We start from the raw sequence: 21,868 nt of genomic DNA, 5'->3' as shown, positions 1-21,868 counted from the left end.
GGTCATATTTATTTGTTTACGTCGAGATGGATTATTATTGGTACTTTTGTGACGCAATTTTGGGGCCAATTTTGATAAGAATAACTCTCTTTTTGTCTCTATGCTTTTTTTATGCGATTGAAAAGTATTTTCGAGTACTTTCACATGATTCCACTGAGAATGAGATTCCATATGGATGTTTTGAAGGAATTACTGAATTTCCTGATTTTTTGTGAGGCAATGAACCGTGATATTTTCAAGGTAAATCGATTTTTCTCATAATCCTTTTTAAAGGATCAATAAGAAGGGAAAGGCGGGAGTGGTTATGAGTTGTGCAAGTACTTCACCCTGATAAACTGAGTAAACTATACATAAGAATCCCGCCCATCTTGTAAACGCCCATTATAGGGCAAATGGCTCATGCTTCGTACGATCCCAAGTTTCGTAATGACTGACTTTATTTCTATAAATCTCTATAAATGTGACACATCGTAAGGTAAAGTACCCTGTAGTCGGCCGGTTTCTCAACTCGGCCAGTGGGACTATTTATTTAATTTACTTAGATTTACTATAATATGGTCCTACTGATCTAACATTATAAGGTCTATTACATTATATATAACGTAAATGAGTGAAAATTTCGTAGAAATTGACTATAAAACTTTAAAAAATCGGTTTAGTATTTGAACTGGCCGAGTTGAGTAACCGGCCGACTCGACGGTACTTTACCTTACCTATATTTTAAAAACTATAATAAAGTTCCCAGTTCTAAAAATATATTGCAGATGTCACATTTATTCAGAAAATTAGGAAAAAAGTAATGATTACGAAGCTTGAGATCGTACGAAGAATGGGGTACTTTCCCCTACGTTCATTGATAAATTGAAGCTATGGACAAAGAGGGAAATCAGAACAGTTTAGCTGTTCAGCAAGTATTTGGTATCATAATCCCATAGTGAAGTTCATATATCTCTAAGTAATTCTGAAAATAAAGGTTTCTGTTTGTTAAAAGTTTATTCTAAATCTGAATCTAAAAGGTATTTCCCCATAACTTCTGCACATCAAAAGGAATTCTTATCAAAATTGAGCGTTTTGGTGCCTTTTTTTTGTTTTTTACGAGACATATGCAGGAGATTCCGTTCAATATACGATGTTTTGGAGAATAAATTGCTTGAAAATTTCTCACAAGCTTATAGGAAGCTCTAACGCCTCTTCACATTGGAACTGATTTAATCAATATTTTTTTCAAAGTTTTGTTTCAAAAATATCCAATTTTTGAAGAGAATTTTTTGATAAGAATGTTTCAATATTGGAATTAATTAACTTCCAAATAATATTGTTTTCCCTCAAGAATGCGAACACACATAATTTTGATATACAGTAGGTGTCATAAGTTTGTTACGTATTGTATGTTGAAGAAACTAGGTGGGAAAAATATAGAAAAAATTACTTTTTAAAAATTTTCTTTTGCAAATTGATTGCCTGTAATCCGTAGATCTTATTAATGTATTTTATAAATAATAATTAATCTTATTTCATATGAAAAATAATTGTTTGCCAAAAGTTGATTATTTTTAATTCGTCAAAAGTTTGTTACGTCAATTGGAAAAGTACTTCAAAAAGATGAAATAATTAACTAACTTCTTTTAATCCGGTTATATTTTGAAGTTATATAATTTAATAAGCAAATAGTACATTTGCACATTTTTAAAATTTTCAATGGTCAATATATGCATATAAATAAAATGATAAATAATAAGAAATAAATTTTTTTTGTTAATTTAAAATTTAGGTTAAAATGCCATGTTACAAGAAGTTAAAAGAAGAGATATTGTCCAGAAATACTGCCGCAATGAATCTGCGTCGTCTGCGTCAGAAATTTTCTGTATTGGATGGAAAATCTCTGCCAGGATGTACATAAAATCGACAAAATTTATAGTGATTAAACATAAGTACATGTGGAAAACGCTACTGGCCAGACCCAGGGTTTTGATTTTGAGGTTGATAACTGCATTATAAGTATCTCTGATAGTGACCCCATGATATCTGTTCCAAAAATTCAAAGTAACTTGGTTACCGAAGGGATACAGGACACTTTTGTTACATAAATTAAGCTGAAATTGAAAAAATGGCAAGAATGGTTGAGTGACTCCCGGGATTTCAGAGTGAAAAGCCCTTAATTTTCCCTTTGCCAAAATTTGAACGATAATATCACTGTTTCAAAATTTTTTGTTACTGATCAATTTTAACTTTTTACTGCTCATTTATTCAATGCCGTAAAGAAACTCACCTACAATAAACTATGATTTATGCTTTTTCCAAATGTATTGATTTTCTTTTTCAATTCTGATTTATTATGCATTTCTTGAATATAATTAAAAATATAGAAAAAATAATTTATAATGAATAAGAATTTGAATATTTTTATTACAAGTGTTATACAAATTCAAATGAATAATTTCTAAAACAATGAATTTATCTGGTTAGTTCATTTCATGAGGATTGATTTGAATGGCTTATAAAATGAACACAAACACACCCAAAAATAATGGTAGAACAAAAATGACGTTATTAATGACTTCAGAAAAAAAAACATTTATAAATCATTAGTCATTTCTGACGTATATAATTTGATAAGGAGCTCTCTTTTTTATGTAAAAGCACATATTTTTAGCATTCAAACACTTTCATATGACTTTGTATAATTTCTATGTGATGAACATGCGCTCAAAGCACAAAAATTAGAAAGTCACGAGTTTTGTTTCTGTAAGGATACTCATTCCTTTAGTTTTTTGATTTATTTTCTATTTTTTACTAATTTAGTCAATTTAGTGAAGTGATAGTCTCAGTAAATACAATATAAATAACCGTGAGACAGACACTTTTTGAGGTTTGTTGAAATAATTCAGAGATTTCCTTGAAATCCTCAAAGGCCTTGAACTGGAATGTTTTAAAGATAATCAATATTTAACCCTTCATTGGTAGAATTTTGTATTTCCTATCTTGAAACAGGTGTACCAATGGTAACAATCATGTGAAAACTCTTTAATCAGGTGCTTGAAAATTCTTGTGATTTAGTCACATTTTTAAGTTGGCAATCTTTCAGATAAAATAGTCTATCACTGATATTCACATGATGCTTTATTACGCTGGTAAAATTACCTTTTCAAATCTGAAAGAAAGTATATTGGCAATTTATGTCTTTAATTGACAACATTATCATAAAATCGATAAATTGTTAATCATTAGTCGGAAATTAGGATGATAAGTGAAGGGTTAATGGTTGACCTAAAATCTCCATGAAATTTGCTTGTTTTTTTTCCGAATAGTTTCGCAATAATTTCCTAATACCATTGATAGCAAGTGATAAAATTGAAAGCATCGAAAGTAGTATACTTTTGCCTATGAAAATTTTCCTCAATGAATCACGTGCAAATCGGGCGAGAATTTGAGATAAGGATTTTTTGGTTTATCGCAAGTTCAGAATTGTAAACCCAATATGATTCATTATAAAGGCTTTCCCACGTAAATATTCACCTGTTGATATCGCAACAGTCTTGATGGGGTCTTTTGTGACTGCCATAAAGGTACCAAATTTTCACTTGAAAAAAATACTCTCAAAGCCCTCAAAGCGCGTGCTATTGCGAAAGATTTTAATTTTGGCGAGTCAAAAAAGTGCCTCTGCCAATAAATTCGTCCATCCATATCGGAAAAATTATTATCAGTTTCATCGTCATAAACAATTGCGATAAAACTGTTGTACTTAGCTTGAATGGCTCTGTGGCTTTTTGGTCATTTTTCCTACATCATTGCTGTTCAGTTCACCTGGTCAGCTCGAAGTGGAAGGATTGAAAAGTAGAAAGCTCCTAGAGTGTTGGAAAAAAAATAATTGGAGGTGTTATCTCCCTTAAAACTCTACCTTAATCATAATTGGTTTTGCTGTTAAAAAGTGATTGGAAAAGTGTACTTTAGATAGAGAAAATCCTTCTTACTTTCTTCTTCGAGTGTGAAATAGGTGGGATTATTTAAAAATCATCGATTTTGTATTAATGAAAGTTTAATGTATATTAAAGAGATCAATGGTCAGTCCTTTGCACTCAAAAGACCTTGACTGAGAACTTTCTCACGTCTTTAAGAATAAGTTTTTTTTCAGTTAAGATTTGTTAGAGAAATTTAGTGGATTTTTCATGGTAAAACGATCGGTTTTCATGAATATTTAATAAGTTTTCCAAGAAAATTGCGACTGAAGTAAAAAATTGTTATCTTAGCGATAATGGGAGTGAACGGAGTGAATATATCACAGACTGAACAGTTTCGAAACCAGGTCGCAATTTTTTTCCTAATTAACGTCGCTTTATGGCATAAAAGAGTAAAATGGTATATAGCGTTCGCGCTTTGTTGCAACGGGCCCTGAGTTCGAATCGACTTTGGATCTCTACACATTTTCTAGGTTTAAAACTGGCAGTGAACATTACTTCACCTAATTTCATAAGGCATAGTGGTTAGCAAGCCTGTCCTTGTATAAGAAAAGCCTTAAGAATCGCCTTAACCCTTAAAATTGGGAAAGTTAATAACCATCCATTATATTTTTAATCAGGGACTTGTGAGATATATCTTTACAAAATTTGAATTGAATTGGACATCATAAAAAGATTTAAGCTAATCAGAGTTAGATGACTGGACTGTTTTAATAGGAAAATTCATATACGATAAGCGCTTTCTGTTCTGCACATAGAAATTGAGAATCTTACATATACAGTAGAACCTCGCTATAGGCCATATTCGGTTCCAGATTTGACACTTGGGTCGCGCTATAGTCCATGTCATTTTTTTAAAATTATCAACGACTTTTAGTATTGAAAATGCTCGACGGCTTCCACTTTCTTTGCGATTGTCCTCGCTCTTCTCATTAGGATCACAATTATCACAACTACTCAATAAAGTTTGCCAAAAATATTAAAATAATTATGACAACATTGCATGTCGCGTACTAAAAAACATAACCTGACTTAAAATCAGCGTTTCGAAATCAACGGTCGATAAATTGTGGACTATAGAGCGATGGCCTATAGCGGGGTTCTACTGTAGTCTGTTAAGCAAGAGCGTAAATCGGGCTAATGTGTAGAAAAAATATTTTTAATGATTTTTTTTTGATTGATTTACACTGTATACTCCTTAAGAACTAAAATGCTTTACCTTTGAATAATTGGTTAAGTCCCCACAGACATTGATAATTGCCAGATTTTCCGAGACACATTTGGTCCTTTGGAGTGAAATCAGAGAAAAAGAGCCTTTTAAAGCGACGCGGATCATGTCATCATGGCGAATAACGTATTTTTGAGGTTAGAATTCGACGACTATAGAGGTTAGGTAGGATTAGAGCGATTAGAGCTTCTGAATATTTTATGACAAAGCCTTCACGACAATAATACCATCTATCCATCTATCAGTTCATAAAAATCCTGAAAACCGAAAAAAAAGCATTCTATAATTTGAGATGGAGATACTTTAACTTTTGTCTGTAGTATTTGAAAATTGTTAGTCTAAAATCGTTATCACTGAATCATGTGATGATGATTAAAAAAAATACAATAAACAAGACTATTTTATGGTTCACCCCTTCAAATATATTATTTCCTGATACATGAACTTGAAATAAGAAATATCATATCGCTTTAATGACATAAAAAACCACAAACTGTGTTGATAATTTTCAAAAATTCACCTAATCAACAGGTGTAAAATGAGCTTGTATTCAGCAAAAGCACTCAAACTTTTTTATCAAACATTCGCAATCTCACCTACAATTTCGGGTGGATTAATCTAAAATCAATATATCTACGGTGTGAAACACAGAGGTGTCTCATTGTACCGAGATAACAGCTGTTTGATTTATTAAAATATTAATATTTAATCCATTTTCATCCACGAATATCACTAATTTCTCCCACACAATTAAAGTTTAGTGGTTTGTCTTGCCGCGGAAGTTGTCTTTTCCATTCTTGAATGAAATATACATGAGAATATATTATTTATCGGATTAATTATGTTTAATACATTTTTACACATATATTAAAGACATTATCTTATTATATGTCTGTGCCGTGAGGTTATTTTGTAGCGTGGAGGTTAAGTCGCTCATAACCTCAAAAATAAATCATATTTTGATGGCCATAGATTTAAATCGAACTTTTGTGATTTTATCAAAATTCGGTTAGGGGAGGGTAGGGTAGTTCACTTCCAAATTGCAAATTGGATTTTGAGATCGTTTTATATAAAAATGGTAAAGTGGAATAAAACTTATTCCCTCCGTTCTGAAATAAGTCATACGTTTGGGAAAAAATTGAGATTAAGGGAAAGTTTGTTGGTAAATGTTTTGTGTATCAACAATTATCTCTTGTAAAGAACTATTGTTAATGTTCAGAACTAAAATTGGGGTCCAATTTAAAGATTCAAGATTTTTTTTCAAAACCTAATGGATAATTTTCCCTTAAATATCCAATCCGAAGCAAGAATTTTCTCAAAAATCTTGCCTAATAAGGAATTAGTAGAGTAGAGGATTTAAGCCATATGCCCAAGCCTCAGGTCTAAAGCCCGTATAAAAAGTCTCCCTATGGTGGACAATTTAATGTAAAAATAATGGATAAATTTATAGGAAAAAATGTGCGTTTGTTTAAAATTTGAGATACTAGAACGGATTTAAATGATTATTTTAAGACTTTATAAGACTTAAAAAAAAAACAAAATATAATTGAGCATGGATTTTATTATAGAATTGTAATACTTACTAAAAAAATTTAATATATTGTCATAAATCTTAATAAATTGCTCAATTTTGATAATTTAAAATTTGTAATTATAACGTCTCTTGCAGTGCTAAACGCTAAACTAAATCTGCATTGTAAAAGATCGTTATAGCACTTTATAACTGGATTTTTTAGTATAACAGTCTTTATAAGAATATTTAGAAAACTAGAATCCTTTACGAATAAAAATACATAATATTTTTGCAGAATATATTCAGATTCAGAAAAATTATTATTATTATGAAATTGACAATTTGAAGACATTCATAAATTATTAAACGAATATTTCTGTCTTTTTTTTCGTTTTAATTACATGCATTACATGTCTCGAGTACATTTTGTCGCTTGGATCAGAAATTGCCGTAACATACTCCATCACTAAATGGGAATTCTTGTAACAATAGAAAAATGCAACAAAATGAACTGTACAAGAATTTCAGTTTAGGTGATAAGGAAATTATGACAATTCCTGATCCACACGACTATTTCTTAAAGTTCATTTTCGCTGATTATTTTCGATATCAGAAACCCGGACCCTAAGAACATTAAAATGATAATTTGAGTACATTATGTGTATGTGGGTGAGTTTATCAATTGAAATTTATAAAATACCTCCCAGACTTGCTGATAAAGGAACTTCTGTTGACTAATGATTATTGATTGAAAGTACACATTGCGTCAGTGTTTACCATTGCTAAGCATATTTTTTGTAGATTTCAAAAGGTACGCCATAAAAATTCCTAACTTATACTATAAATTGTCAACAGGTGAAGAAATATAAAAATGGAGAATACTGGTCCAAGGAATTGGAGCAAATTCTCTTTGCTCATGTGGAAGAATATGCTTCTGATGTGGCGACATAAATTCAATACCATCCTGGAAATTCTTCTACCTGTTCTTATGGCCTCACTTTTAGTTGTCATTCGAAGTCTGTCTGAACCTGAAACCTATCCTGAACCTTTGAGATATCAGAAACTTCCATTGGACTACATGGAGGCTTTTAGGTAAGTTTTCATGAAATTACCGTTTAATTTAAAATGTTAATATTATATTTACGTTGATTTCTTCCATTAAACTCAGACCGATTAAAATTAGTTCTGAAATCGAAGAACTCATCACTAGATTTTTAACTGCTAATATCAAATCGAAGAAGTTTAAGAAGTATGTAACATTAATATCAATTGAGGACTAAATTATTCCTAGTAAATGCACTCACTATATTTAGTTTAGATCAATCGTTCAGACAAATTAATTATTAATTGAAGTAGAAATTACAGAGGAGCTTTTAACATCTGTATGCACTATTTTATTCGACAATTGCATGATAGGGGTTAAGTCCAATTATACTTAATTATATCCTTGCATGCCTTATTAAATGGTTGTGAATCATTACACTGAATAATTATAACACTTTTATCGTTTTATCAGCTTCCTATTATTTTTGTTTTGTACCATTGAAACAGTAAACGGACTTAGATTAATTATGGGATCTCCACATTCCTTGCGGGTTCTTCGTGAGTTTCTTGAAAAATATAATTGTTGTGGTGAGACTTTGCGATCCTTAGGGAGGGAGAAAGAGACTAGGTCTTAGGATGGCGAGAATTACAAGGCATAGCGTTCACTTTACACTATTTTTTGAACTTAAGATTTAGGCTCGGGGTTGGGGACGAAAGCGCACATTTTTGGCTTCTGTAAAGATATCTCTTTTGGATTAGCGTTCGGTTTCTTTGTTCAACGGTACCGTCTCATACCGGGTCACCGACAAACGGTCTTTTCATTCACCAGTGCGTGGTCAGGTTCTCAATTCGCAAGTACTACGCCACAATTTCACTGGCGATAAACAACGTGAAATAGGACTGAATAAGACTCCCTCAAGGCCTAGACAAGACGCCTTAACAACGTGAGTAACGTCTACCCTAGGGTCTTTGACGATAGGGGAAAGTACTCTTCCTTCGAACGTTCATGCTTTCGTATAATGTGAGTTTTCTTTTATTTTTCCCAAGAGACTTACACAGTTCAATTAAAAATTAGTTAGTTTATCATCAAATATTGATAATTATGAGATAATTATGTGTCTCTTAGGAAAAATAAAAGAAAACTTTACATTATTCGAAGGCATGAACGTTCGAAAGGAGAGTACTTTCACCTAGTGATCTATATTCGACAGTGGGGGGAGGATTTTCTCTGGTGATACTACGCCACAACGTTAAGGTCTTGACAGACCTGATGATTAGCCGAGAGACGGCTTACCGTAATTATATTAGAAATAATGGTTAAACTATATTTCCATCATTTTCCACTAAGTCGTCTCTCGGCTTAAGTCGTAAGTCTGTCTAGGGCATTACTGAGGCTGAGACAACGCCAAAACATAGCAGAAGAAAGTTCATTAAGACACGGGAAGGAAATTTAGCTCTCCAAATTGAGCGGGTAAATGGGCAGCCCATTTGGTCGCTCAGAACGCTTCAATGTCTCTCACTTGGATATGAGTTACTCACATGAATTTTTTCCTTATATGTAAATCCGCCATTTGACAGCCAAATTATCAGATTTTCCTCAAGGATTTTTGTATGTCATCTCTTGGGTTGCTTTGCGAATATTTCGCGCCACAACAATATGAATTTCTCGAGTTTGTTTTTAGATTTTCTACAGGTTTCCCGTGATTTTCCTGACAAATTTATGGGTTCCCCAGGTTCTTATTGGGTTCTCTGGCCAGTTTTCCTCAAATTGCCCACAATGAGTTACCTCTGAATATTCACTACTTTTGGCCACATTTTGCACCACTTACCGCCACTTTCGTAATGCACCATTTAGGCAAATTAAAATACATTTTTTTTTTAAATCGAATGTGGTGAAAAGCTAGCTAATAGAAAGATGAATCTAGTCTATCGTGTATATACCTTAGATTTGAGTTCTTAATTGTATATGGATGAAATAACCTTTATTAAATTAGATTTAACTTAAATACTAACTATTTGGGTGGTTGTCCCACGATTCCAGATATAATGCAAGCGATTTTATAGATTTGGTAGACTGGAGGTTGGCCTACTCCCCATCTCCCAGCCCTATGGATGCCCTAATGGGTGATGTAAGTCAATTCTTGAATGTTTCACTGACACCGTTGGATAGTGCTGAATCACTGAGTGACCTTATGCAAAATGCACCACGGCCTAGACCCTATGCTGGAATAGTTTTTCCTGATGAAGCAGTTTCATGGGGTGGTTTGCCTGATCATTTGGATTTTACAATACGTTTCCCTGCGGAATTACGTTCAAGAACAAATGCAGATGATGTTTTGAATGGAAATTGGATGACTGGAAGACTTTTTCCAGAATTTCAGTCAATTGGACCAAGACATAGGAATGCTTCGAATGGTGGAATACCACCGGGATACTACCAGGAAGGATTTTCTGGACTTCAACATGCTATATCTATTAAATTCATCGAACGAAAGAAGACCAATCCTAATACGATTATACCTGAAATTTTTCTTCAACGCTTTCCCTATCCAGCTTTTACGAGGGATGTTTTACTTGAAGTGATTACTTTGATCATACCTTTCATGATTTTGGCCAGTTTTATTATTCCCTGCATGAACAACGTCAAGTATATTACGGTTGAAAAGGAGAAACAACTTAAGGAAGTTATGAAAATTATGGGTTTATCCAATTGGCTTCATTGGACGGCGTGGTTCTGCAAAATTATGATTTTTCTCATGATATCAATCACAATGATAACGATTTTGTTGAAGGTATCTTGGTATCCAGATACTTATATTGCCGTTTTTACACATACACAATGGACCATTTTATGGTTCTACCTCTTCATTTACAGCATTGCAACTGCAATGTTCTGCTTCATGATGAGTACATTCTTCTCCAAAGCTAATACAGCTGCTGCTGTAGCTGGTCTTATATTCTTCATCTTTTACGTGCCATTCACCTTCACAGAACAAAATTACGATATGCTAAGCTTGGCACAGAAAATGTTAGTATCCATTTTTCACAATACAGCCATGAGCTTTGGCTTCCTCCTGATGATGAAGTTTGAAGGAACAATGGAGGGCTTAAGATGGAGTAATCTCTTCACACCTGTTACCATTGATGATGATTTTACAGTTGGACATACTATGATCATGATGATTATCAGTTCATTTATCTACTTGGGAATTGCACTCTATGTTGAAAAAGTTTTTCCCGGAGAATTTGGAGTTCCTTCAAAGTGGTACTTTCTGTTTACAAAGAAATTCTGGATGGGTGAAGAAAGTTACCATGGTGTTGAAGATGTAGTTACGGCTCAGAATAGCAAGTTCATCGAACCAAATCCAGTACGCAAGCATGCAGGGATTCAGGTGAAGGGCTTGAGGAAGGTGTTTGGGAACAAGAAAGTAGCTCTACAGGGGCTTACAATGAGTATGTTTGATGATGAGATTACAGTTCTGTTGGGACACAATGGAGCTGGAAAAACGACATGTATGTCAATGTTAACTGGAATGTTCCCACCAACATCGGGTACTGCTATTATTAATGGTCATGATATTCGAATGGATATCGAACAAGTTAGAAATTCTCTAGGTCTCTGTCCTCAACATAATATTCTCTTCGATAGCCTAACCGTGAGGGAACACATTGTATTTTACAGTCGTTTGAAGGGTTTGGATAAGAAGGAAGTTGATGCCGAAGTGAAGAAATATGTGAATATCTTGGAATTAGAAAATAAAATAAATGCAATGGCCAAAACTCTCTCAGGTGGTATGAAACGAAAATTATCAGTCGGAATGGCCCTGTGTGGAGGGTCAAAGGTGGTACTTTGTGATGAACCTACCTCCGGAATGGATCCGTCTGCTCGAAGAGCCCTTTGGGATCTACTGCAAGAGGAAAAGAAAGGACGTACAATTCTTCTGTCGACGCATTTTATGGATGAAGCTGACATCCTAGGTGACCGTATTGGTATTCTCTACGATGGAGAACTCAAGTGCTACGGATCGTCATTCTTCCTGAAGAAGACTTTCGGAATGGGATATCATTTGGTAAGTAAATATTTATATCTTGCGTTTATTGACTTATAGTTAATGTTTCATCTGTTATTCAGATCTGCGTCAAGGGTCCTTACTGCAACACTAATGAAATCACAAATCTCTTAGATCGCTATGTCCCAGGAATTACAGTTGAAAACGATATTGGTACAGAATTATCCTATCAATTGCCAGATAGTGCAGCCAAAAAGTTTCAGCCTATGCTTAAGGATTTGGAAGAACATTCAGGAAAACTTGGTATTGCAAGCTATGGTATTTCGCTGACGACGCTCGATGAGGTATTCATGAGGGTCGGATCAGACTATAATGCTTCAAATGTGGAGAATCATGAAACCAATGGGCATACGCGTTTTCTGGATCCTAATAATGATTCTGCAGCTTCATTGTATTCTCGCAATAGTCATCTACTTAATGGAGGGCCATTGGCTATCAATCAATTGCGTGCAATGTTCATGAAGAAGATCTTTTATACAATTCGCAACTGGATACTTTTTCTGCTTCAGGCTATCATTCCTCTTTGTTTTCTCGTAATGAGTGTCCTTATTGCAAGGACATTTGCAGTGAATTGGGTTTTGCCACCAAAAACCATGTCCTTTGAACCTTATGTTAACAATCCGGTAACGATAGTACAACGTAATTATTTTGTAGGACCTGACTCGGAGTTAGCAATTGAGATCTTCAATCAATATGTGGGATTGTTTGAAGATCCTCCAACTGAAAGAACGCTTATTCAAACAGATCAAGATATGGAACTTAAAGCCTTGGAAGAGGCAGAGCGAAATATTGTGGCTTTCAACAGTAGAAACATAGTTGGAGCAACAATATCAGGCAACGAAATTATTGCATGGTTCAACAATCAACCTCTACATACGGTACCACTTAGCATGGATGTAGTCTACAATGCTGTGCTGAGAGCAACCTGTGGTTCACAATGTGGAATTACTGTTACAAATCATCCAATTCCCTTCACATACGAATCTAGATTGATTATCCTGAGTGTTGGAAATAACATGGGTTTCCAATTGGCCGTCAATATTACCTTTGCAATGGCTTTCGTTGCGAGCTTCTTCATTATGTTCTATATCAAGGAACGCATATCTCGGGCTAAACTTCTACAGTTTGTATCTGGTGTAAATGTCTACATATTCTGGTTCACTTCCCTAATCTGGGATTACTTTATATTTCTGATAACGGCCTGTTTGATGATAGCTACGCTTGCAGCCTTCCAGGAAGAAGGTTGGGCCACAGGTCCTGAACTAGGACGAGTGTATCTCCTGTTGGCATTCTTTGGATTTGCTGTATTACCAATAATTTACCTCTTCTCATTCATCTTCAAGATAGCCTCTTCGGGTTTTACAAATGCAGCCATGTTGGGTATCTTCACAGGAGTAGCCTTCTTCAATGTTGTATTTGTACTCCGAATCGAATCACTTGAACTAACTCACGTTGCTGACGGAATGACCTGGGCCTTTCTACTATTTCCCCATTTTGCCCTCTCAAATGGACTTAGCAACCTCAATGTCCTAAATACAATGATTCCATTCTGCAATTCAATACCATCTTGCAACTGGCCTTCTGAACAATGTTGTTTCCCAGGAGTACCTACAGCTTGCTGCGTCAATGGATACTTTGACTTTCAAGATCCGGGAATTGGCAGAGATCTCACCTACATGGCTTTAGTGGGTGTTATAATGTTCGTGGTCTTACTGCTGAAAGAGACTAGGGTTTTAGAAGGAATATTTTATCGTGGGAAGAAAGTCCTTATGAATCCAATTCCCGAAACTGAAGAGGAAGGAGGTTTGCTGGATGATGATGTGCGAGTTGAAAAGGAACGTGTTAGAGAAATGAGCCTTACTGATATAGAGAAACACAATCTCGTCTTGAAAGATATGACCAAGTATTACGGGAAATTCTTGGCTGTTAACCAGTTATGCGTGGGCGTAGAATCGTAAGTTTACATTTTTTTTTTACATTTAAGGAGCTTCTGTTATATCGAAAAACTTCAATTGTTTGCAGGGGCACATGCTTCGGACTTCTTGGAGTCAACGGTGCAGGAAAGACCTCAACTTTCAAGATGCTAACTGGGGATGAGATTATATCTTCTGGGGAAGCTTGGGTGCGAGGAATCAGTATTAAAAGTGACATGAAATCCGTCCATCAAATTATCGGCTACTGTCCGCAGTTCGATGCACTCCTTGATGATCTAACTGGTCGAGAGACAATGCAGATATTCTGCCTTTTGAGAGGAATTCCAAATCATCAGATACATGGACTCAGTGTTCATCTGGCTAGGGAGCTAAACTTCATGCAACACATAGATAAGAAAGTCAAGGAATACAGCGGTGGTAACAAGAGAAAACTCTCCACTGCAGTATCCTTGATTGGGAATCCGTCCGTTGTATATCTTGATGAACCTACAACAGGAATGGATCCAGGAGCTAAGAGACATCTCTGGAATATCGTATGCAAACAACGAGATTCAGGCAAGAGTATTATCCTAACGTCTCACAGTATGGAGGAATGTGAGGCCCTCTGTTCAAGATTGGCCATCATGGTGAATGGTGAATTCAAGTGCCTGGGAAGTACTCAACATCTCAAGAATAAATTCTCCAAGGGATACATCCTAGTTATTCAACTTAAGAGGGACTTTGAAGATAGGTAATACAAATTTTTGAGTTTTCAGCAAATTTGTTTTTCAGAAAAAGGAAGCTGTAAATTGATAACGAGGAACAGGCTTTTGCTTATAGAAAATTGGCTAAAATATTTAAATTCTCTCTAGATTGCGACAAATTGACCATGGTGAACAGGTTGGACATAAAAAAATCCGAAGAGGATTTATGAAAAGGTATCCTTTAATCCCTTAAAAAAAAAAAAGAAATCACAAAACATGCCCATCAAACATTTTCCCAAACATTCCTCATCCATTCCAAAAAGTGTTTATTTTCCGTTGAAGATAGTTAAGCCTAAAATGCAAAATTGAACCTACAAAAATATTTTAAAAAAATAATTAAGTATTGAAAGGGTTACTGGTAATGGTGACTTATTCCCATTTTTATTGGAAAAGGGTTGCAGGTTTCACGAGTTCCGTAAAGTACTTTTCGGGTAAAAAATTTTCGGATTGTTCGGGTTTCGCGATGCAACTTTTGGATTTTTCGATCTTCGTAAAGAAATTTTTCAGTTACTCAGGTTTCGCGATGCATGTTTTTTAATCCACGGGATTCGGGAAGCAATTTTTGGGTTTTTGAGGTTTAATGAAACCAATTATTTTCAGGTTTTCAGAGTTTCTGAAGAAATTTTCGAGGTTCTCGAGTTTCGCAAAACAATTTTTTAACTTTCTTGGGGTTTGCGGCTTTTGCAAACAAATTTTTGTGTTTTTGTAATTTCGGGAAGCAATATTTGGGTTTATCGGATTTCACGAACAAATTTTTGGGTTTACCGGGTTCTGTAAATTAGTGTTTGGGTTTAACGAAGTAATTTTTGAGTTTCTCGGGTTTCAGGAGACAATTTTTGATTAACTTTGTCGAGTTTCATGAAACAATTTTTGGGTTTCTGGGGTTCGCGAACCAATTATTGTTTTTCTCGGTTTCTGGACAAACTCAATTTATGAGTTTGTCGAACTAATTTTTGAATTTTTCGGATTTTCCGATGCAATTTTTGAGTCCCTCCGATTTCATGAAGCAGTTTCAGAGTTTTTCAATTCAATTTTTGAGTCTCTTAGATTTTGTGATGCAATTTTAGGATTTCTTCATAAAACAATTTCTGAGTTTCTCGATTAAATTTTTGAGTTTCTTGAAAACCAAAAAAATTGCGATGCAATTTTTTTGGTTCTCGGGTTTTAAGAAACATTTTTTTTTAAGGTTTTTCGTGTTTTGCTAAGCAGATTCTGAGTTTCACAAACAAATTTTCTGATTTTTTGGGTTTCAAGATGCATTTTTTGGGTTCTGTCAAGTTTCTAGAAGCAATTTTTATATTTTTTGGATTTTGTGATGAAATTTTAGGATTTCTTATGAAGCAATTTTTGAGTTTCTCGATTGAATTTTTGAATTTCTTGGGTTTTGCGATGCAAGTTTTTTTCGTTTTCGGGTTTCAGAAAACATTTTTTTTGGGTATTTCGTGTTTTGCTAAACAGTTTCTGAGTTTCACGAACAAATTTTCTGATTTTTTTGGGTTTCAGGATGCTATTTTTGGGTTCTGTCAAGTTTCGCGAAGCAATTTTTGATTTTTTTTTCAGATTTTGAGGTGCAATTTTTGGATATTTCGGGTTTTATGTAGCGTTTGTCGGATAAAATTGGCAAGGGTTTCGTTATTTAAGTCATCCCATGAAATGTTATAAACGGTTGAAGACATCAGCTTACAATTTTTTGGGACTTTTTCTATTAGTCATCTTCAGACAAATATTCTTTTTTTTATTATTATTTATTATTACAGAATACATTTATTAAGATGTGTAAAGATTTGTCAGAAAGCAATGTTTGCGTCCACTGCCGTCTTAGCGTTGGTGACCAACCTCGCCAGAGCCAAACGGTGGAAATACTAAGATTCTCGACGAGATTATCGTTTAATCTTCAATGACTTGCAACTTCTAATATAATTTTTTTTTAAAGTCAAAGATTAAAAAGTCTCTAAAGAGCGTATTACTCAATAGTTTTTCAGAAATTTGGTATCATTGAAAAGGTATTGAAATCATACAATTTCCTTTTTTTTTTTGAACCGAAAGATATTTTTTAACCCTATAACGACGATTCACTTTTATTGACTGAAAATCTATAATAAAAATTAAACTGAGAAACACAATCAATGATAAGTCTTACATCTAACCATCACAGATTGTGATTCGGTGTATTTTGTGCTTCTATGATTGATAGGGACAAAAATAGCCCAAAAATTTAAGTAATTTTTCTGACAATACCAATGAATAATATTTTTCATTTTAATGAAAAATATTACGTATGAGTATTGTAGTTTATATTGCCAAAAGGGTTTTGCTTAAAAAAATTGGAAGTATAAAAATTAAATAAAATCAATTATAAATTTGAGAATTTAAAAATTTGTTATTTTTGAGCTTAAATATTTACTACATAGGAAATAACTAGATACTTGCAAAAAATATTCTAGATTCTTTCAACCTTCTACTTTACAATTATGTACCGACATAAGAAAAAAATAACTTTAGGTAGTCAGGAAAAATTATTTTCTTTATGGGACACCGGTGTTCCAATAGTCCTTAAAAGGTTAACCGAAATTCAATTGAACTGTAATAGAATTTTCTTGCCCTGAGCTTGTTAATAAATCCGCGTCATTAAAAATATCTAATTGTGTTACTTATCAATCAGAGATCCTGAAATTCCGGGATTTTGACACTTTTTAGTGTCCGGATCATAAAATCCTAGATTTCCGGAGTATAGCGATTCCGAAATTCGGAATTAGTGATTTTTTTTAAATCACAGAATCCAGAAATTTAAAATGACTGATCAGCCTTCTTGGTCGATTATAAATTGTAATAAAGCCTAAGGCGGACGACCGAAAATACTTTAAGCCACGCCCATTTTCGTGATCACTAACTTGCGAAGGATATTGCCAAAAAATTGGGGTTGTTCTTTACAACTCTCTCCCTGTGAGTGCTAGAATCTCACAGGATGGCATTGTAAGGCACTATCAGTCTAGGTCAGATGGGAGTTACGAACATTCTTATTCTTTTTTTTTTCTTTCTCTATTTATGCTATTTTTTTTTCTTTGGTACTTTCCCTTTTTTTCTTTTCTCTTTTGCTCATTCTTCATTTTATGTAATAAGAATGTAATTTTGCTCTTTTCACTCTTTTTTTTCTTTTTTATCAAACAATGTAAGAGGGGCGGACCCTATCTGTTTGAGAGAAATAAATATCAAATATCCAAAAAAAAAAAAAATCAAAAATTGAGTCTATTTAAAAGGTGATTAAAATTTGTGAGGAATATTGTAAATCTCAGACGTATTAATTTTTTTTATATCCTCTTTGAGAAGAAAGCATTACCACGCCTATAAAATTGAGCAATCTGTGACGACCCTAAGTTAATATCTTTAATTGTTTTGCTTAAACAGATTTTTTCTTATTTAATATTTTATAATTCTTATTGGATTTCAAAAAGAAAATGATCTGAATTTTCTAATTAGAGTGAAAATAGACACTTACCCTTTTTCCTCTTTCTCTGGAAAAAATCAATTTTCATCTTCAGAAATTCAACACAAAAGAGGAGACAGTCACGAGAGGTACACGCCGGAAGTGGGACATGAAGCATAAATAAACTTTCTCGTTTTCATCGCAAACAAAGAGGCTTCTTGAGCAGAAGAACTTTCTGGGAGAGTTTCTAATTAGTTTTCTTATATCTTTCCCAGTTTTTCAGTTTTGGAGGAAGCTAGTGGATCTTCTGCATCTTCTGACATTGACAATCCAGAAGGTGAGATTAGGGAAGCTATTCAGAAGATTAAGGATTACGTTTTGAGGCATTTTACAACCGCGATACTCAGGTAAAGATTCTTAAGGATTGTCATTAAGGATGAACTGAGGATTTTTATTTTTCAAAATTGAATTTTCAGGGAAGCACATCAAGGCAGATTGACGTACTATATTCCCACCACAAATCTCACGTGGTCCACAATGTTTGGTCTCATGGAGAATGCCAAGGAGAACCTCAAAATTGAGAGTTATTCCCTGAGTCAGACGAGCCTGGAGCAGGTATTCCTTTCGTTCACGAAGAAGCAACGCGAAGAGAGTGCCGATTCGAGCTAGGGCAGGTCTGCCGGAAGTGTTAGAGGGAGTCATTGACAAATGTTGCCATAAAACATTAAATTGACAAAATCAAGTGATTTTTTCTACAGAATTGTATTCTTTTAGCTGTGAAATATACGACAAATTACAAGAGATGTATTTGATTTATTTGGTGAGGAGACTGCGAATGGCATCACTGTATGCGACATCGAAGCAGGTTTGTCCCTGGCCATCTTTGATTTTCGTGTCCGCTCCAGCGTCCAGAAGAACTTCTGCGCATTTTTGATGGCCACAGAAGGCAGCATAGTGCAATGGGGTTTGACCATCCTCATCCAGGACGTTCACATTGACTTCGGGACGTTTTAGGAGTAAACGCAACATGTCATCTTGACCACGATCAGCTGCCCAGTGAATCAAACTCAAACCATTGTCATCCAGTTCATTGACATCTGGACAATCGCCCAGTGCCTGAATGAATTTCTCAAAGTTCTGCTCCTGCACATGGTCAAAAATTGTTTTGTCCTCCTCCAGGATGTCATCGTGGTCAGGCTTGAGCGTAGACACGGATACCCAGGAATTTGTGGCAGTTTCTGTGGAACTTGTCAGTTCTGGACATTTAATCTTAACTAATTCTATGTACTTCTCCATGGCTTGATCCTGTGGCGTAAATCTCACTTTGTTCCATGCATCCCACTTGGCTCTTTTGGCCAGTTGAAAAATTCCCGGACGATTTCCCTCACAATTCCCGGACGTTGATTGTTTGTACCAACCATAGAGCTCTAGGAGCTCTCCTTCGTCAAATTTATCCACATTCCCTGCTACATACCTTGCTGCTACACTAAAGGTCTTTCCCAATTCCCCACCCTCCTCATCGGAAAAGTCCAAGTCACTCATATTCACAAAATAAAAAACTCCCGGAACTACTTAATTGTTTTTTTTGCGGGGGATTTTACAATATTCTACTGGCTACTTTTCTCTACATTGAGATTGTACCCTTCTAGAACATGCTGCTGCTTACTCTCCACATTGTCCAGGGCTTCCTTGTTAACACTTACAAACCCGTATCCCTGGGAGAGTCCGGTGTTTTTGTCAAAAACCACGTTCGCCTGGAAAACCCTTCCGAATTCCGCAAAGTAATTTCGCAATTCCCTGCTACTCACTGTCCACGGAATATTTCCCACAAACAATTTGTATGCGTTTTTCGTGCTGGCCATTGGACGATTTCCCGAGTTTTCCTTTTATTTATCTAGAAGAACGGGAAAATTTTATTGGAACCCTAGGAACCCATATTGAGGATTTTGAGGTTAGGTTTAATAACAATGGCGATATTTTTAAATTGCCGAGTTGTTTTTTAGTATTCCCTCACCTGGTGCGTGGCTGATCAACTTCTGGTTAGAATTAAACTATTGTCTGCTGATATAGCTAAATATTTTCAGAAGAAAACCAAGAAAATCTCACCAGGAAAAACACACTTCTCACTGAACGAAAAATTTTCAACTGAACGAAATAGCCTCGAAGTAATTCTCCGTTCACCATCGTAGGTGGCGCTGAAATGCAAAAAAAGTTGACAGAGAAGAGGTCGAACGAAAATTCATCTGCACCTCAATCGCAGTCGAAAACTCGCTGAAAATGGATAATGTTGAGGTGAAAAGTGATGGAAAGTATCCAAAGTGAGTGGTGGTAGTGTATACAAGTTGATCCATTTGGAAATTATTGGGATAATACCCTGTAGAAGTGATATTTTGCGTGTCCTAGTTTTTCAAGCACAAAAGCGCGAGAGCGAGAGAAAAAATCTACACGGGCTGCTAGATTTTCTTGTTCCAAAAGAAAAACACTCCAAGACTCTTCTTGAGGTGTTTCCCAGTCAGTTTTTTTTCCTGTGCTTTTGTGGCAACCCATCAAACAGAAATATATTGTACCAGGACACAATTAAAGTATGATCCTGCGGTAGGAGGATTGTGGCTGTTTTCTTTTTTCTGCATTGACGGATGGGGAAAAGTGAGGCAAAAAAGAAAAGTGGTCTGTGGAAAGTCCGTGAAAATTTCAGTGCGCAGTGAAGGAAAATCTATGCAAATTTAAGCTGCAATTTCAGTGTGAGTTATTTCATAAAAGGGCTCAATTGTGAGATAATTTGGGGGTGATTCTGGTCAAGAAGACTCTTGGGAGAAAGTGGCTGTCGCAATATTGTGAAAATCCACGAAAGATCGTGTGGAGGAAAGGGCAAAATCTGGAATTTTGTTGCATCCTCCTTTGGCAAAATTGCATTATCAGCCTTCCTGGCTTGCAGCAGCCTGGTAACATCAATCCAACTCCCAGTGACTTCAGTATCCAGCAGATTTACCTGACCAAGCCAACAAAAAAGTGCATTTTTTTTGTGGACACAAAAGACAATCCGGGAGTCTTTGTGTTTTGGTGTTTTTGGGTGCCAATTTTAGGCCAGAGAAAAAAAAATAGAATCAGTGAAGGATTTTCGTTCCCAAGAAATTCATTGAATCATTTCCTGTGTGTGTCTACCGAAGGAATATCTGTGGCAAAAATGTCTTCAAAAAATATACCTGCAGATAAGGTAAGTCTCTTCCATCTACCTGGTTCAATATTGCCTTTGTTTGAAATGAAGATTAAAAAAAAAAAATACCCCAGAGATTGGGAGAACTGACCCGAGGAAGCTATCCCAGTCAGCTGATAAAGTTGACTGTGTTGTGTGTGTGCTTTTATTGAAACCTCCGTCAGAGAGAGAGCCCCAAAAATAGCCACCGCAAGCAATTTTCGTGACATTTTGAAGGATTCCCAGCTCATTTTTTTGTTGTTGTTTCTGCTGGCACTTGCACAAAAATACCCATTCCCTCATCCTCAAAACTCCAACATCAGAAACACACCCATCAATTATTGAGCATCTGCATGAAATATTGGCATTGGGGCTATCTCTATTGATTTCTCACTGACGTCGCGGTGGCAGGTTCCAAGGGGGTTTGGGGGAGGCTCAAACATGTTGATTTGAGTGACACACCTTTGAAAAGGCAAGCAGGAAAACTGCAGCGAAACACTCAATGCACAATCGCACTAATAGGTAAATAAAATCATTAAAACACCCACCAGGTTGTCCCTTTTTGTACATTCACTCGTTGCTGGGTTTTAAAATAAATGGCACAAAGTCAAAAGGGGTGGAAATAGGGCCAGGCGGTAAGGGCATCCGACAGAACTGATGATTTATTACAGTCAAAGAGTTTGTTAATTAAAAAAAAATATTGATCTTCCAATTAAAATGCCTGATTGAAGAACTCAATTTTGATATTTTTCACTCGAGTTTT

The 21,868-nt window shown here is 35.2% G+C and overlaps 3 protein-coding genes across 8 annotated transcripts in view; 2 read left to right on the top strand and 1 right to left on the bottom strand.

Moving 5' to 3' along the window:
* The first annotated feature begins 2,730 nt into the window (after window positions 1-2,730).
* Window positions 2,731-18,711, top strand: LOC129806879 (phospholipid-transporting ATPase ABCA3). 6 transcript variants are annotated; one of them, XM_055855691.1, is made up of 9 exons: window positions 2,731-2,869; window positions 7,553-7,789; window positions 7,866-7,946; window positions 9,783-11,811; window positions 11,874-13,765; window positions 13,834-14,475; window positions 14,597-14,662; window positions 18,188-18,319; window positions 18,389-18,711. In XM_055855691.1, the coding sequence occupies exons 2-9, from the start codon at window positions 7,569-7,571 to the stop codon at window positions 18,579-18,581; spliced, it is 5,256 nt and encodes a 1,751-aa protein (XP_055711666.1). In that variant the 5' UTR covers window positions 2,731-2,869; window positions 7,553-7,568; the 3' UTR covers window positions 18,582-18,711. The 6 variants fall into 6 exon arrangements, with proteins under 6 accessions (XP_055711666.1, XP_055711669.1, XP_055711668.1 ...); XM_055855692.1 differs by lacking the exon at window positions 2,731-2,869 and adding an exon at window positions 3,819-3,994; XM_055855694.1 differs by lacking the exon at window positions 7,866-7,946.
* LOC129806880 (acyl-CoA-binding domain-containing protein 6) lies at window positions 17,537-20,074 on the bottom strand. Its single transcript, XM_055855697.1, has 2 exons — window positions 19,927-20,074; window positions 17,537-19,806 (listed from the first exon to the last, which is right to left on the bottom strand). The coding sequence occupies exon 2, from the start codon at window positions 19,452-19,454 to the stop codon at window positions 18,726-18,728; it is 729 nt and encodes a 242-aa protein (XP_055711672.1). The 5' UTR covers window positions 19,455-19,806; window positions 19,927-20,074; the 3' UTR covers window positions 17,537-18,725.
* An 18-nt stretch (window positions 20,075-20,092) lies between these two features.
* The window catches only part of LOC129806882 (ubiquitin-like protein 3), a 67,526-nt gene continuing 65,750 nt past the window's right edge, over window positions 20,093-21,868 (top strand). The window contains exon 1 of the mRNA XM_055855698.1: window positions 20,093-21,126. Coding sequence (XP_055711673.1) covers window positions 21,097-21,126 — 30 coding nt within the window. The 5' untranslated portion in view covers window positions 20,093-21,096. The remainder of the gene's footprint in view (window positions 21,127-21,868) is intronic.

Source organism: Phlebotomus papatasi, chromosome 3 (genome assembly GCF_024763615.1).
Source record: "Phlebotomus papatasi isolate M1 chromosome 3, Ppap_2.1, whole genome shotgun sequence".
NCBI classification, from domain to species: Eukaryota; Metazoa; Arthropoda; class Insecta; order Diptera; family Psychodidae; genus Phlebotomus; species Phlebotomus papatasi.
Note: the sequence above shows the minus strand (reverse complement) of the source record. Positions and strands in the feature narration are given on the sequence as shown.

Excerpts from the sequence above, each read along its gene's own strand:
- LOC129806879 (XM_055855691.1), top strand. The coding sequence starts at position 7,569 with ATGGAGAATACTGGTCCAAGGAATTGGAGCAAATTCTCTTTGCTCATG. Across the intron at positions 14,476-14,596 it reads AAGAGGGACTTTGAAGATAG|ATTGCGACAAATTGACCATG; the intron begins GTAATACAAATT and ends AATTCTCTCTAG. Across the intron at positions 18,320-18,388 it reads TTTACAACCGCGATACTCAG|GGAAGCACATCAAGGCAGAT; the intron begins GTAAAGATTCTT and ends TTGAATTTTCAG.
- LOC129806880 (XM_055855697.1), bottom strand. The coding sequence starts at position 19,454 with ATGAGTGACTTGGACTTTTCCGATGAGGAGGGTGGGGAATTGGGAAAG.